Source organism: Acinonyx jubatus, chromosome B2 (genome assembly GCF_027475565.1).
Source record: "Acinonyx jubatus isolate Ajub_Pintada_27869175 chromosome B2, VMU_Ajub_asm_v1.0, whole genome shotgun sequence".
Lineage (NCBI taxonomy): Eukaryota > Metazoa > Chordata > Mammalia > Carnivora > Felidae > Acinonyx > Acinonyx jubatus.
The window spans coordinates 121,651,897-121,669,665 of record NC_069385.1 but is presented as its reverse complement, the minus strand read 5'-3'; the positions used below and the strand labels follow the sequence as shown (position 1 = coordinate 121,669,665).

The 17,769-nt window shown below is 35.0% G+C and overlaps 1 protein-coding gene across 3 annotated transcripts in view; it reads left to right on the top strand.

Annotated features, from left to right (window-relative positions):
• EXOC2 (exocyst complex component 2) overlaps positions 1-17,769 on the top strand; it is a 267,798-nt gene that overhangs the window by 166,376 nt on the left and 83,653 nt on the right. For all 3 annotated transcript variants that reach the window (XM_027040160.2, XM_027040158.2, XM_027040159.2), the window contains one exon: positions 1,915-2,031. In XM_027040160.2, the coding sequence (XP_026895961.2) occupies positions 1,915-2,031 (117 nt within the window). The remainder of the gene's footprint in view (positions 1-1,914; positions 2,032-17,769) is intronic.

Sequence of the window (17,769 nt, the reverse complement as noted above, 5' to 3'; positions counted from 1 at the left end):
CATCTGAGAGATTCTTTGAAAAATAATTGAAATAATACATAAAGCCATAGCCTAATTAGCAAGTACTATCTTTGATAGGTTGAGTTGTTATTTTCAAACATACATATTCATCTAAATTGTTAATAAGCTTTTAATTTGTCATCCAAGTTTAAGAATTTGATTATTTGTGTTCAGTTCCTCCCACTTTCACTTCTTATGATTGGTTAGATTTGAGAAGAAAAAAACGCTTATCAAGAGTAAGACTTCAAATCACTCAAATCATTTTTCCATTTTGGGGGAAGAACCATGCAAATTACAAAGAGAAAAATTAAGAGAGTTAATTAACCAGGCAAAGAAGATGTGGCAGGCTTAGGGGTCTATTAGATAAGGCTAATATTTGGGGGGAAGACTCTTGAAGGGAAAGGTAATTGAGGATTGATCTTATAACTGAAAAACCAGTTGAGATTTTTGCAGAGCAGAGCATGTTTAGAGCAGCTGATGAAACTTTATGCTTACTTTATTTCATGTTCTTTATGAGGACCCCATAATGGTAACACCAGGTATGGGGCAAGAGGGAATATACCCCTCCCCAAGTGTGGCCTGAGTGCCTATGCAGGTCTGTTTACTACATTCTTTCTGGTTCTTACTTGCCATTTATTCACAAAATGTGGAGGAGTGGTATATATACCATAACCCTGTTTTCCTTGTTTTATAATTTATTTCCCATCCACAGATTCATTCAAGACCACTAACAACCTTTCATTTCTTTGAAGGCATTTAATAACTCCTTGCCCTTCAGTTACATTTGTTGAATAGGCCAAATTCAGCTAGCAATATAGTAATATTTTAAATAAAGAAATCTAGAAAGTTTTAAAATTTTTGATGGAGCTAAATGAAATTATTGGGAGATATAGCTATGCTTGACATTTGAGTTCAGAATATACCTCAAAAAACAAGGATATATTTATTTTCCGTATCTATTATATTGTTTTTTCCTCAAATTTATTATATTGACTTTAACATGAGTTATAGACAAAACAGTAAGTAAAATATGGCTGAAAATTTTTCCTGGAAAAGTACTTTTGCCTTAGTGTTTAGTTAAGGGATCTTCAATCAAGGCTCTAAATTACTCAAAATTGTTCTAGAGAATGCTCTGACACTGAGGGAGCATGGGAAAGTGTTCTTGGTGAGCCATAACAGCAGTGACAAATGCCATTCCTGGAATTTTGTTTACAAAAATAGTTCTTCTGAATTGTAAAGTGATGTTTATTCATCAGCCTTGAGGTCTGGTAATTTTGATAAGAAATTACCTTAAAGTGGCTAGAACCCTGGAGAGTATAGAATATGAGGTTTTAGCCCTCTTCATGACTGTTACTGTGGGAGAGTTCCTAGCTCCTGTCCCATCACTCCCCATAGGAGGGAAACTGTTCTACATAAAAACATCTGTGAAGGCCCAGTTTATCGAAGGAGCCCATCGTATGGATAGCATTGCAATTCTCTCTCAAGTTATGAAAAATTTGTAAATTATTTTCTATGAGTTTATGCATTTTTTGTAATTATTTTAAAATACCCCTTTTTATAGCATTTTTTGGTGCAAAAAATATTAGGTAGAATAACCAACAAAGCAGAACCCCTTTCATAAGAACAACAGCTTACTAGCTAACTGTTTTTCCATATAGCTATTAAATTTCAAAGGCAGCATTATTTGACTCTTTAGTGTATTATGTAATAACAAGCAGTTAGTAGAATCATAGAATTGTATTGTTTTTCTTTATGTTATTATTGGGAAAGAAGGAACCATGGAAAGTAAAACATTGAATATTGACATTGTAATTACATGATTGAATTATAAGAGAGTATAATTAAATTTAATAAGTGTTAACTCTCAATTTGTTACCATGAAGATAATTTTCTAAATATTTGTTTTGCTTTTAGGAACAGAGACTTTTGATAGTCCTAAGTAACTGCTGCTACCTAGAACGTCACACCTTCCTAAATATAGCAGAACATTTTGAAAAGCACAACTTCCAGGGAATAGAAAAAATAACACAGGTAAATAAATTATGTTAAATTGAACAAGTTGGTGGTTTTATCAATTTAGTTTCCAAACTATTTTCCTAGCACCCTTTCCCTTTTGGTTTTCCTAAACTTTTCTCTCCTGATCCTCCCCACATCCATATTCCTTCCCCATCTTCACTCCACCCTGACTTTGAATGATTCCTGTCCTTAAAACTCACCTTGAATCGTTAATATTCTCTTCTTTCCTCTAGATCAGAGCTTTCTCAAGGTGAAAACTGATTTACTCCCCACCTAACCTGCTCAAAGTAAGGGAAGGAAATAGGAAAGAAAGGTTTCAAACCGAAATCTTTAAGAATCATCTCATATTTGTCTCCTTTTAGGTTAAAGCTTTTACTTTAGAGCCAACAGCAAACTCCCTGAGCCTGCAGAAAAACCTTTTCCTGCTTATGCACACTTCTTCTTCCTTTCCCCCTTTCCAAATGACCACAGTGATGCTTTTGCTTTTTACTACTTAAGCATGGGTACAGGTGCACAAGCACAGAGACACACACAGACACAAATACACACAACACGAGCCTGGCTTACAACTGCTTTAGGATGCTTAATAACTTACCTGAAAAATAACATGCTTTCTACTCTCCAATCCATGGATGTAGCAAAGTCGGACAAAAATGAGTCCTGTATAAATCCATGGAATAGGGTTTTTTTTTTTTGGATATTATACTTTGTTGTTGATATTTTTCAAGTAAGCAGAAAAGGAAAAAAATGAAGGAACCTTGTTATTAAAGGTTGGTTGGTTCTTGGGCAAAGATTTATCAGATTTCTAAGTAAAACGAAGAACCATTTTTACAGTTTTCTCGGTGCAAAAAATAAGAAAGATAATGATCTTGTTAATCTTATAATCAAAAAGTACTTGTGATGGATTGCATGCTTTTTATAAGTGATAGTTGCATTTTGTGAACTAGAAATGGATTTTTTTTTTCTTCAAAGAATGAAAATGTCAAAGTGGGTGGCTCTGTCTTGTTTTCCTGCCTTTTTGTAAAGATTAATCATCCTGATGAGAAATGTTGTGACTTAAGGCTATAGGGTCAAATGTTCAGTTTATTTCCAGAAATTTTTGTGTTGAGAATTGCAAGATGCTCTCTTGCAGTAAAGAATTAGTATTTGTAGAAAGTGGGCACTTTGCTTTTGTGCAGTAACAATAGTGACACAAATATATTTATTGAACAGTTTTTTGATCATTTAAAAACACATAAAATGATTAGGACTTGCATATAACAGAAGCAGTAAGCTTGGTTTTCTTTATGTTTTTACAAAGTTATGAGTAGTAATTGTTGCTTCAGCTTGTGTAATAAAGAAATAGAATGAAATTGACATGCCTTTGATATCCTTCCTAGTCTTGATATTATTTTGAAATCAAGGTAATATGTTATTGGATCTGGGGGTACAGCTTAGGCTAAATGATGGGCTATATTTCACACTCAGAATTAGGATTTTTTTTAATCATTGACATTGAATACTTTGAAATCATTAATTGTATATTAAATGAATAGGCAGTAAACTAGATTTAGATGATAGTAGATGTGCTGATTTTGTTTATTATGAGTGAATCCATTAATTTCATGATGCCAACCAAGTAAAATATATTTCTTGCATTAATGGAAAAACACTGCCAAGTTCCATTGTTTTACATAGTTCCCTTCTCAAATGACAACTCTAGAGGCAAAGATCCCAGCGAAACTATGGGGCACATTGTTTACACAAATAGTTTGTTATCCATGTTGTCACTCTGTTTCTGCTCTTGGAAATAACAGTGCATTATGGACTTCTAATTTAGTGTCACAAGACATTAGACATTCTCTCAGATCTCCTTCCAGAAAGGATTGGTGGTTTACTGAGGGTTTTCTAGGCATATTTCCTTCTGCTTTCTTATTAGTACTTCTACCAGTAGAAGTGTGAAAATGTCCAGTTGTTAATTCCCTTCATCTTGATCCTCCTCTTCAAAAGCAGAATTAATTTTAATATAGAAACAGTACACTAATAACTATATGTTTCAGGAGTTTGTTAAAATTTAATGATCAATGATCATTTAAAACTGGAATGATTTCATATAGACATTTTTTTAGTGCAAATAACTCTGTGAAGTAATTAAGGAAAATATTATTAACTCTGGTTTTTTTTCATATGGAAATATGCTTAGAGATGTTCATGACTTGACCTGTAAGTAGCAGGGCAAAGCAGAACCTAAAATTAAGTATTCTAATTCTGAATCCAGAATGCTTTCTGGTCCAGTACCATACATCTTAAAATAAAAAACAAAATTGTTCCCATGAAAATAAACCAAATAGGACATGAAGTCAGTTGGCTAATGTATATTGTTTTGGACTTTATGAAACAACATTAAATGTTAATTCATCAGATCAGTGTATCAAACTCATCCTACAGGTTACCTCTTTTAAAATAAGCCCTATTATAAGCCTTAAATGGACTTTGTGCTGTTGGATCCCAAATGGCAAGTTCCAGCAGTGAGTGTCTTGTCATTTGCATGCACTTCCATTTGCATTGCCAATTCCATTTTGCTTTATTGTAAGCCTTGAAAATGTGTTTTCCCAGGCATACATTTTCTCCTGCTTATAAAAGTAAGAGCAATCATTATTTTTAGCAAGGAGAAATACTGGTGCACCTGGGTGGCTCAGTCAGTTGAGTGTCTGACTCTTGATTTTGGCTCAGATCATAATCTTGAGGTTGTGGGATCAAGCCCCATGTTGGGCTCTGTGCTGAGAGTGAAGCCTGCTTAAGATTCTCCCTCTCCCTCTCCCTCTCCCTCTCCCTTTCCATGTCTCTGCCTCTCTCTCTGTCTCTCTCTCTGCCCCTCCCCCGCTTGCATGTGCATGCTCTCTCTCCCAAAATAAATAAACATTTTTTAAAAATATATACTGAAAAGTCTAAAAAAATTAATTATCTATAATACCCCAAGATAAACACTGTTGTGTTTTAGTATATCTAGTAATAGTAAGCAGCACTTTATATATACCATATACCTATATGTGTATATATAATAAAATATGAAACATTTTTCTGAATTCAGTTTGTATTGAATATATCTTTTTCTGTTGACTATTCTGTTGTGAAGACCTTTATTAAATAGGTAGATGTGAGTTTTATGTCTTATGATAGTTAATGTGGATGTATCATTTTTTTTTTTTAATTGTTTCCTAGTGGGAACCTTAAGGTTATTTTTATTGTTGTGACTGAGAGGTAAAGATAATCTTTGATGACATGTTTTATTACTTTCTCAAAACTGATTCCTAGAAGTAGAATTAGAGCTCCAAAGACCCTTGGTAAATATTGCCAGGTTGCTTTTCAGCAGCTGGTTTTATCACATTTTGGTCATCATTGCTGATGCTAATATTTTCATTTGATAGATAAAAATACTCTTTCATGGTATTTTAATTTGCATGCTTTCCCTATTTGGTAGTTTAACACTTTTTGATGTGTTCATTGTTGATATTCTAGTAGAGTTCATTTTAAAGGTACTTACAGGGACTCCTGGGTGGCTCAGTCTGTTGAGTCTCTGACTTCAGCTCAGGTCATGATCTCACGGTTCGTGGGTTCAAGCCCCGCATTGGGCTCTGTGCTGACAGCTCAGAGCCTGGAGCCTGCTTCGATTATGTGTCTGCTTCTCTCTTCCCCTCGCCTGCTCACACACACTCTCTCTCTCTCTCTCTCTCTGTCAAAAATAAATAAACATTTTTAAAAAATTAAATAAACAAACAAACAAACAAACATACTTACAAGGTTAAGGAAATACAGAGTTTTTCAAACCAAATTTGCTTTAAGTCATTAACTCTTGAGACCTTTGAGAACAGACGACCAGAACTATATGGTTAATAAACTTTTAGCACATAATTGTGGTAGCTGTAATTACATAATTCCAAAGAATTTTTTTTCTTACATAAAATGCTATTTTAACCTGTTCCAGTCTTTAAAAAGTGAACTTCTAATTTAGAGTTTGTATAGTTGCAGATTTTTGACTGACTTGGGACTGTAGTCATTAAACAAGTTGGGCATTAAATTCTTTTTTTTTTTGGCATTAAATTCTTGAATGATGTTTTATTTTATGCACCTAAATCTCTTTCAGAAATTCTGACATGGTGGGTGGGGAGAGGGCAGCTTCTTTTGTTCACATGTCTAGAAAGATCCTTTACATACAGCAATCAGTTTTAAAGATTTTTGTATCACTTGAACCATACATACCATATTTTATATATTTGATTATTTTTTAGCTTAATTTTATATAATTCTCAAGTTTCATTGAAGCCATTTGAATTCAGTATATTTTGTGAATGACTATAGTTTTGTGTCCTCATTATATTATCTCTTTATATTTTATTTCTCTCATTTCTTCTCCTGCTAAGTTTTGTTTAGAGGCTATTTTTATATAATAAGTTAGTTGTAAATTAATAGATTAGAGACAGGAATTATAAGTTGATCAGATGTGTCCCTGTCTACTACATACGAAAGGTGATTTTTTACCTTATTTAACTGCCTCAAGTTCTTTTATAAATGGTAAGGGAAAAATGAAACAGACATAAAGAGATAATAGTAATGACACAAGGACCTCGTAATTTATAAAGTAAAATATTGCTTCCCCAATACAGAAAGTAAATCAGAAAAGCTTTTCCAAAGCAAGGAAGGATATTAGATTTCACATAGAAGTAGTTGCTTTGGAGATGAGAGAAAGACTAAGTCTCTTTGGAAACTTGGCAATAAGTAAGACCGTTGGTCATCAGTTGGATAGGGTGTGGGGTCCTAAATCAAAAACCTTGAACCTGAGCAGGTGCAATTCAACAACCTAAACAGTTATCTTTCATTATTCCTGTACTGTTTCTGTTCTCTTGGCTTGTGCTTGTTTCCTCTTCACACTCTGTACCTTTTCCTTAGAGCTCATTTATTCCCACCACTTCATTTATCATTGATGCCCATGAGTCCCAAATGTATATCTTTTTTTATTTTATTTTTTAAAATTTACATCCAAATTAGCATATAGTGCAACAATGATTTCAGGAGTAGATTCCTTAACCATTTAGCCCATCCCCCCTCCCACAACCCCTCCAGTAACCCTCAGTTTGTTTTCCATATTTATGAGTCTCTTCTGTTTTGTGTCCCTCCCTGTGTTCATATTATTTTTGTTTCCCTTCCCTTATGTTCATCTGTTTTGTCTCTTAAAGTCCTCATATGAGTGAAGTCATATGATTTTTGTCTTTCTCTGACTAATTTCGCTTAGCATAATACCCTCCAGTTCCATCCATATAGTTGCAAGTAAAATTTCATTCATTTTGATTGCTGAGTAATACTCCATTGTATATATATACCACATCTTCTTTATCCATTCATCCATCGCTGGACATTTGGGCTCTTTCCATACTTTGGCTATTGTTGATAGTGCTGCTATAAACATGGGGGTGCATGCGTCCCTTCAAAACAGCACACCTGTATCCCGTAGATAAATGCCTACTAGTGCAATTGCTGGGTCATAGGGTAGTTCTATTTTTAGTTTTTTGAGGAACCTCCATACTGTTTTCCAGAGTGGCTACACCAGCTTGCATTCCTACCCAATCTATATCTTTAGCTTGCATTTCATTCCTAGGCTGCAGATCTGTTTCCTGTCAGACATCATCACTAAAGTTGCCACTGCGATTTCAGATCAACTTACCCAAACCAAAAACTTACTCTTCTTTCTTCCTCCAGATCAGCTTTTCTTTATGTGTTTTCTGCCTTAGTAGTCATTGAGTCAGCAAGCCAGAGTCTTGGGAATTGTTCTTGACTCAACCATCATCCAAATCTGTCTCTACCTTCCTCATTTTGTTCTTCTGTCCACAACCAGCTCTTTTTCATCATCTGATCATTGTGCTGTTGCGGAAAGCTACCTTCTAAGTGCTTTGCTTATGCTCTAAATTTCAGTCTTTAACTCATTATCTATGGACTTTCTTGGATGGGTTTTCAGAAATACAGATCTGATTATATTGTTCTTCATCCTTGCCTTATGTTCATCTCCTCATTGACTGAGGAGTAAAACATAAACTCCTTAAGCTGCTGTTCCTATTGTTTTAATCTGGCCCCTCTTACCTCTTTCTCTCATGCCATTCATCTCCTGTATTCCAGTACCTAAAATCTAGCACAATACCCAATTTCCAAATTGGGAGGGGTGGACAGCAGTTAGTTTCTACTCTGGGAATTAATTTTCTCTTTGTTAGAGATTTCTAGCCACTCATCTTTCCTTGAGCATTTCATATTATTTTTTTCGGCTCATTCATTCCTTCAACTAACATTCATTCAACATCAGCTTTTACCAGGTTCTATTTTAAGAATATATACCTATAGCCTGTATTGTTCTGTTGGTCTGGAATGTCTTTTCCTCAACCACAACTAGACAAAATCTTGATCATCCTTCAAAACCTGTCTCAGATACAGGTGTTCCATCCTGTGGAAAGACTACTTATGCATTCTCCCAAACTGCCAAATGGATCAAATCCTCTTCTTTATTCTTATGATGCTTTGTTTGTAACCCTAGAATAACATTTTAACACATTACATTACTATTAGGTTAACGTTGGTGTACTTCCTTAATAGATTTAATTTTTTTCATATATTTTTTATATTGCATATTTTATGTGTACAAAAGACTGGATCTTTTGTAGGTGTCAGATATAAGAAAAATAAAATGGGGGCTCCTGGGTGGCTCAGTCGGTTAAACGTCCAACTGCGGCTCAGGTCATGATCTCGCGGTTCGTGAGTTCAAGCCCCACATCGGGCTCTGTGCTGACAGCTCAGAGCCTGGAGCCTGTTTCGGATTCTGTGTCTCCCTCTCTCTCTCTGACCCTCCCCCGTTCACGCTCTGTCTCTGTCTGTCTCAAAAATAAATAAAACGTTAAAAAAAATTTAAAAAAAGAAAAATAAAATGAACAAGTGCATCCATCGCCGAGATGAAAAATGGAACATATTCTCAGGACCCTTCATGCTTTGCATATATGCATCATCCTGTCTCCCTTATGGACAGTCACTTTTGCATTTTGTGGTTTCTAAACAATACCTTGTTTAATGTTACCTGTTTCTGACTTTTAAATAGCATAAATGGGATTGTATGGTATCTATTTTTCAATGAGTTGCTTTTTCTACTCTATTATTTTTGTGATTTATCCATGTTGCTATATGTAGCTTATGCTAATTTGTAAAATAAAGAGTATATCCCTTTTTTCTTCCTCTGAGTTTATGTAACATTGGAATTATTTGTTCTTTGAATATTTACAAGAACTCTGTGGTAAAGCCTTTGTGAGATGGTTTTTAATGACTGGTTCAATTTCTTCAGTGGTTAAAAAAAACATTCGAATTTTCTGTTTCTTCTTGTTAGTTGTGGTGACCTATGTTGTTTTGTTTTGTTTTGGACTTTGTCCATTTTGCCTAAATTTCTAAATTTATTGACATAAAACTATTTTATGATTATTTCATCTTATTTCAATTTTAGCTGCACCTAAGATTGTGACCCTTTTTAGACTTAGTATTTTCAGTCTTTTTACTTTATTAGAGTCTTCTCAAGAACCAAATTTTAGCTTTACTAATCTCTCTTTATGTCCTTGTTTTCTGTCACAGTAACTTGAGCCCTTAGCTTGTTTTATTTATGTAGCTCATTGATTCCAAACTGTTCTACCTTTTAATATAAACATTCCAGACTATCACTTTAGCTGTTTGCCACATATTAACATAAGATATTTTAGTTGTTCTGCCATATCTTCTAATTTTGAGTCTTTCTTTGACCCACATATATAGAAGCATGATTTTAAATTTCCAAAAAAATTTGGTGGTGGGGGTGGGGGGAGTAGGCAGCAATTAGTTTCCATAATGGGAAATAGTTTTCTCTTTGTTAGAGATTTCTAACTTAATCATGCTGAGTTCAGAGAATGTCATGTTGTTAACTTTATTGAAACTTGAGTTTTCTTAAATATTCTCCCTTGCTTGAAGAGATTATATCTTTCAGTTTTGAATACCACATTCATATATGTCTATTAGATAAAGTTTGTGAATTATGTTGTTCTGTCTTCTGTATTCATTCCTTTTGTGTGTTTTGGTCTATAATTTGTCATTTACTTAGAGAGATATATTAAAGTCTTTCTTTAGCTACTTTCTAGATTTTTTAAAATTTTATCTCTAATAGTTCATAGTTCCACTATTATGTGTCTCTTGATATGTTTTGTTTGTCTTTTTTCCTTTGTCTCTGATACTTTTAATTAGTTCTGGAAATTTGTCAGCTGTTACCTCTTTTAATATTTATTCTTTCCTATTCACTCTTTTCTCTCCTTCAAGATCTCTTATTAGATATATGTTAGACCTTCTCACTCTGTTCTCCATGTCTCTTACATTATTCTTTCATTCCCCCTGCCCCCATCTTTAATTCTCTGTAATGATTAGGAATAATTGCTTCAGCTTTCTCTTCTCATTGACTTTTTCTTTATTTGTATATAATCTTGTTGAAATTTGCTGTCTATTCACATTTTATTTCAGTTGTTTTCATTTCCAGAAATTCTTTGGAAGTTATTAAGTAAAGGAAAATGATTAACTTACTCTAGAATGGTTTGATATCAAACATCAGTGTAGGAGGTAGTAGCAGTAAAGTTATTTCCCATGCCCCTTAGATCGTTCTTTGTAGGTGACCAAATAAAATAGTCTATTGTCAAGTAAAAGACTATCCTATTAAGGAGAAGAAGATTGGAGCATTTAAGTGAAGCCTCAACAATGGGATGTAAGACGGTTAACTTGATTATAAAAAATATCACAGAAAAATTAGTTTTAGGAATGATGAAGATAAGTAGTAAGTCACCAGGTTAGAATCACAATGAAATGTGAAGGAAGCAAGGAATGATAGCTCTTCCTGAGTCCTAGAGACATCATCTGTTCTTCTATTTCAGGGTGACAGTATATCCTGTTTTATCTTGGTTCTTTTTTCAAATTTGTTTTCATAGTGCCGCCTCAACCAGAGATTAAGTGTTTATTTTTAAGAAGCAGTTATTGGCATTTATTTTGTCCATATTTGACAATTATGGTTCAATAACATAAAGTAATGCCATTTTGCTATTTGTACAGCCATCATCCATTTGTAAAAAATTTTTAAAGTATATTACTTTGACTGAACCTAGTCATCCAGATTCACTTGGATAGATGTTCTAATTATAGTTTGATAATTTTATTTCTTTAAAGATTGTTCAGGTCAATGTATCCTTTCTGTTGTCTTTGAAATGAAAATAACTTTTTAAAAATTATATTTTCTTTCTCAGAAACATACTTTTTAAGAAGCATTTTTAGCAAAAAATGTTTTTATTTTTATTTTTTATTTTATTACTATTATTGTTATTATTTTATATTTATTGCCAAGTTAGCTAATTTAGTTGCCAAGTAGTGTAGTCTTGGCTTCAGGAGTAGATTCCTATGATTCATCACTAACATACAACACCCAGTGCTTATTGCAACACACGCCCTCCTCAGTGCCCATCACCCATTTTCACCTCCTTCCCACTCCCACCAACCCTCAGTTTGCTCTCTATATTTAAGAGTCTCTTACAGTTTGCCTCCCTCTCTGTTTTTATCTTATTTTTCTTTCCCTTCCCCTATGTTCATCTGTTGTGTTTCTTAAATTCCACATGTGAGTGAAGTCATATATTTGTCTTTCTGTGCCTGACTTATTTCACTTAGCATAACCTCCAGTTCCATCCATGTTGTTGCAAATGGCAAGATTTCATTCTTTTTCACAGCCGAGTAGGATTCCATTGTATATATATACCACACCTTCTTTATTCCTTCATCAGTTGATGGACATTTAGGCTCTTTCCATAATTTGACTATTGTCAACAGCCTGCTATAAACATTGGGGTGCAGGTGCCCTTCCGAATCAGCACTCCTGTATCCTTTGGCTAAATACCCAGTAGTGCAATTGCTCAGTCATGGGGTAATTTGATTTTTAATTTTTGGAGGAACCTCCACACTGTTTTCCAGAATGGCTGTACCAGTTTGCATTCCCACCAGCAGTTCAAGAGGGTTCCCCTTTCTCTGCATCATTGCCAACACCTGTTGTTTCCTGAGTTGTTAATTTTAGCCACTCTGAAGATTGTGAGGTGGTATCTCAGTGTGGTTTTAATTTGTATTTCCCTGATGATGAGCAATGTTGAGCATCTTTTCATGTGTTTGTTTGCCAGTGGATGTCTTCTTTGGAAAAGTGTCTATTAATGTTTTGTGCCCATTTCTTCACTGGATTATTTGTTTTCCAGGTGTTAAGTTTAATAAGTTCTTTATAGATTTTGGATATTAACTGTTTATCCGATATGTCATTTGCTAAATATCTTCTCCCATTCCATCATTGCCTTTTAGTTTTGTTGATTGTTTCCTTTGCTTTGCAGAAGTTTTTATCTTGATGAGATCCCAATAGTTCATTTTTGCTTTTATTTCCCTTGCCTTTGGAGACATGTCAGTTAAGAAGTTGCTCTGGCTGAGATCAAAGAGGTTGCTGCCTGTTTTCTCCTGTAGGATTTTGATGGTTTCCTGTCTCACATCTAAGTCTTTCATCCATTTTGAGTTTATTTTTGTGTATGGTGTAAGAAAGTGGTCCAGTTTCATTTTTCTGCACGATGCTATCCAGTTCTCCCAGCACCATTTGCTCAAAAGACTGTCTTTTTTCCTTTGAATACTCTTTTCTGCTTTGTCAGAGATTAGTTGGCCATAAAGTTGTGGGTCCATTTCTGGGTTCTCTATTCTATTCCATTGGTCTGTGTGCGTACCATACTGTCTGGATGATTACAGCTTTCTAAACAGGTTAAAGTCTGGGATTGTGATGCCTCCTGCTCTGGTTTTCCTTTTCCAACATTTCTTTGACTATTCGGGGTCTTTTGTGGTTCCATACAAATTTTAGGATTGCTTATTCTAGCTCTGTGAAGAATGCTGGTGCTATTTTGATTGGATTACATTGAATATGTAGATTGCTTTGGGTAGTATTGACATTTAAAAACTTTTTTTTTAATGTTTATTTTTGACAGAGAGAGAGAGAGAGAGAGAGAGAGAGAGAGAGAGAGAGAGAGAGAATGAGCGGGGGAGGGGCAGAGAGAGAGGGAGACGCAGATTCCAAAGCAGGCTCCAGGCTCTGAGCTGTCAGCACACAGCCAGACGCGGGGCTCGAGCTCACAGACTGCAAGGTCATGACCTGAGCCAAAGTCGGACGCTCAACCGACTGAGCCACCCAGGCGCCCCACTATTGACACTTTAACAATATTTGTTCTTCCAGTCCATGAGCAGGGAATGTTTTTCCATTTCTTTGTGTCTTCAGTTTCTTTCGTAAGCATTCTATAGTTTTCAGCATACAGATACTTTACCTCCTTGGTTAGGTTTATTCCTATGTATTTTATGGTACAATTGTAAATGTAAATATTGTAAATGTAACTTGTAAATGTAAATATAAATATTTATGGGGTGCAGTTGTAAATGGGATCAATTCCTTGATATTTCTTCTCATTGCTTCCTTATTGGTGTAAAGAAATGTAACCGATTTCTGTACCTTGGTCTTGTATCCTGTGACTTTGCTGAATTCATGTATCAGCTCTAGCAGGTTTTTGGTGGAGTCTTTCAGGTTTTCCATGTAGAGTGTCGTGTCATCCATGAAGAGTGCAAGTTTGACTTCTTCTTTGACAATTTGGATGCCTTTTATTTTGTTTTATTGTCTGATTGCTGAGACTAGGACTTCCAACACTATGTTGAACATCAGTGGTGAGAGTGGACATCCCTGTCATGTTCCTGATCTCAAGTTGGGGGAAGCTGTCAGTTTTTTTTCCATTGAGGATGATATTAGCTATGGACCTTTCATATGTGGCTTTTATGTTGTTAAGGTATGTTCCTTCTATCCCTACTTTCTTGAGGGTTTTTATTTAAAAAGGATGCTATATTTTGTGAAATGCTTTTTCTGAATCTATTGACAGGATCATATGGTTCCTATCCTTTCTTATATTAATGTGATGTATCACATTGTTTGATTGCAACAAATCCAATTCATCCCTGCATCCCAGGAATGAATCCCACTTGATCATGGTGAATAATTCTTTTAATATGCTGTTGAATTCAATTTGCTCGTATCTTGTTGAGAATTTTTGCATCCAGGTTCATCAGGGTTATTGGCCTATAATTCTCCTTTTTAGTGGGGTCTTTATCTGGTTTGGGATCAAGGTGATGCTAGTCTCATAGTATGAGTCTGGAAGTTTTCCTTCCATTTCTATTTTTTGAAACAGTTTGAGGAGAATAGGTATTAACTGTGCTTTAAATGTCTGGTAGAATTCCCCTGGGAAGCCATCTGGCCCAGAACTCTTATTTGTTGTGAGATTTTTGATAACCAATTCAACTTCCTTGTTGGTTATGGGTCTGTTCAAATTTTCTATTTCTTCCCACTTGAGTTTTGTTAGTATGTGATTGTCTAGGAATTTGTTCATTTCCGGTTTGTTGACATATAATTTTTCACAGTATTATTTGTATTTCTGTGGTGTTGGTTGTGGTCTCTCCTCTTTCATTCATGATTTTATCTATTTGGATCCTCTCTTCTTTTTGAGAAGTTGGCTAGGGGGTTACCAATTTTGTTTATTCTTTCAAAAAACCAGCTCTTAGATTCATTGATCTGTTTTACTGTGTTTTTTTTGGATTCTATGTTTATTTCTGCTCTAATCTTTATTATTTCTCTTTTATGATGGCTTTGGTCTTTCTTTGATGCTGCCTTTGTAGCTCCTTTAGCTGTGATTACGTTGTGTATTTGTGACCTTTCTTGCTTCTTGAGATAGGCCTGAATTTCAATATATTATCCTCTTAGTACTGCCTTTGCTGCATCCCAAAGAGTTTGGACTATTGTGTTTTCATTTTCATTTGCTTCCATATAGTTTTTAATTTCTTCTTTAATTTCCTGGTTGATCCATTCATTCTTTACTAGCATGTTCCTTAACCTCCATGTATTTTGGAGCTGTCTAAATTTTTTGTGGTTGATTTCAAGTTTCATAGAGTTGTGATCTGAAAATATGCATGTATGATCTCAATTCTTTTATACTTGTTGAGGGCTGTTTTGTGACCTAGTATGTGATCTGTTTTGGAGAATGTTCCATGTGTACTCGAGAATGTGTAGTTTGATGCTTTGGGGTGAAAAGTTCTGAATATATTTGTTAAGTCCATCTTGTTCAATGTGCCATTCAAAGCCATTGTTTCCTTGTTGATTTTCTGCCTAGATGATCTCTCTTGGAAGTGGACTATTAAAGTCCCCTACAATCACGGTATTATTATCTATACATTTATTTATGCTTGTGATTAATTGATTTATATATTTGGGTGTTTCCACATTGGGGGCATGAATATTTACAATTGTTAGCTCTTCTTGAAGGATAGACCCCTTAATTTTGATAAAATGCCCTTCGTCTCTTCTTACAGTCTTTGTTTCAAAATCTAGTTTGTCTGATACAAGTATGGCTACTCTGGCTTTCTTTTGACATTCAGTGGCACGATAGATGGTTCTCCATCCCCTCACTTTCAGTCTTCAGGTGTCTTTATGGCTAAAATGAGTGTCTTGCAGGCAGCACATAGATGGATCTTGTTTTTTATCCATTCTGATACCCTGTGTCTTTTGATTGGGGCATTTAGTCCATTTACGTTCAGAGTGATTATTGAAAGATATGGATTTAGTGTCATTGTGTTATCTGTAGATTTCCTGTTTGTGGTGATGTTTCTTGTCCTTTGTAGTCTTTGCTGCTTTCCACTCACAAAGTCCCCCTTAGGATCTCCTGCAGGGCTTGTTAAGTGGTCATGAACTCCTTTAGCTTTGGTTTGTCTAGGAAAGCCTGTATCTCTCTTTCTATTCTGAAAGACAGCCGTGCTGGATAAAGGATTCTTGGCTGCATCTTTTTCCTATTTAGCACATTGATGATTTCCTACCGTTCCCTTTTGACCTGCCAAGTTTCAGTAGACAGGTCTGCTACTGCCCTTATGTGTCTACTCTTGTAGGTTAAGGCCTGTTTGTCCCTAGCTGCTTTCAGAATTCTCTCTTTATCTTTGTATTTTGTTAGTTTCATTATAATATGTCATGGTGTTGACCTGTTTCTGTTGATCTTGAAGAGAATTGTTTGTGCCTCTTGGACTTGGATGCCTGTGTCCTACCCCAGATAAGGGAAGCTATAATTTGTTCAAATAAACCTTCTGCTCCTTTCTCTCTCTTCTTCTTCTTCTGGAACTCCTATGATGTGGATATTGTTTTGTTTCATGGAATCACTTAGTTCTCTAAGTCTCTCCTGGTGATTTAGTAATATCATTTCCCTCTTTTTTTCAGCTTCATCATTTTCTACAATTTCATCTTCTATTTCACCTATTCTCTTCTCTGATTCTTCCATCCTCACTGTGACTGTATCTAGTTTATTTTCCATCTCATTTATAGCATTTCTTAATTGATCATTACTATTTCTTAGGTCTTTTATCTTTACAGCAATAGATTGTCTGCTGTCTTTTATGACTGTTACCCTAAATTCTCATTCAGATATATTGTTTATATCTCTTTTGAGCAATTCTCTGCCTGTCATTTCTTCTTGGATTTTCTTTTGAGAATTCTTCCATTTTGTGATTTTGGCTAGGTTTCTGTCTTTTACGTGTTTTAGTAGATTGTTAATGTGTCCTGTGCCTGCTAGTACTATTATATTAAAAAGGAGTCGTACACTGACCAGGGCCTGGAACTTCAAGAAGTGTTTTTGGAGTGTGTTCTGGGCACTCTGTTGTTGTGTATTTGGCTGCTCTTTCCCAATGGTCAGTCCTCTGCAAAGCTTCTCCTTGCTCATAGTGGTGGATTGTTTGGACCTTTCACTAGGTGTACTTTGAGTTGTTCATTGAAATAACCCTGGAAAAAAAGGAAAGCAGGGGTGGAACCTGATCCCATACAAAGAGAAAAATGCAAGGAGTGAAAAAAAAAAGACCAAGCAGAGAATCAAAGAAGCTATAAGCTTAATCCAGAGAAAGAGAGGAAAATAAAGGGAGGAGTTACAGGAAAGGTGTAAAAAGAATAAAGTAAAATTGCCTGATTAAACAAACAGATAAATAAATAAATAAATAAATAAATGTGTGTGTATGTATATGTATGTGTGTGTATATATATATATAAAAACATATATACAGAATTGACCAAAACTACAGGAAAGGTGTAAAAAAAATAAAGTAGAATTGCCTCATTAAACAGACAAATAAATAAATAAATAAATAAGTGTGTGTGTGTGTGTGTGTGTGTGTATAAACACATATACAGAATTGACCAAAACTACAGGAAAGGTGTAAAAAAAATAAAGTAGAATTGCCTGAGTAAACAAACAGAACAGATAAATAAATAAATAAATAAATAAATAAATAAATAAATAAATGTGTGTGTGTGTGTGTGTATATATATACACACATATATATCTATATAAAAACATATATACAGAATTGACCAAAACTCAAATCAGAAACTATGAGCCTGATTCCAAAGGAGAACAAGAAGAGGGTAGAAAGAAAAAGAAAAGAGAAGCAAAGAAAAGCAAAGGGTGGGGAAAAGAAACCAGGCTAACATAGAAAACCACAGGACAGTTTTCTGGTTTGCTGAGTGTCAGTCTCCCGCCAGTAGATAAGCAGTTGTCAGGCATGGAGGGGCAGTGTTGGGTGTAAGCAGGTCCCACCTCCACTGGGGGTCCCTGAAGC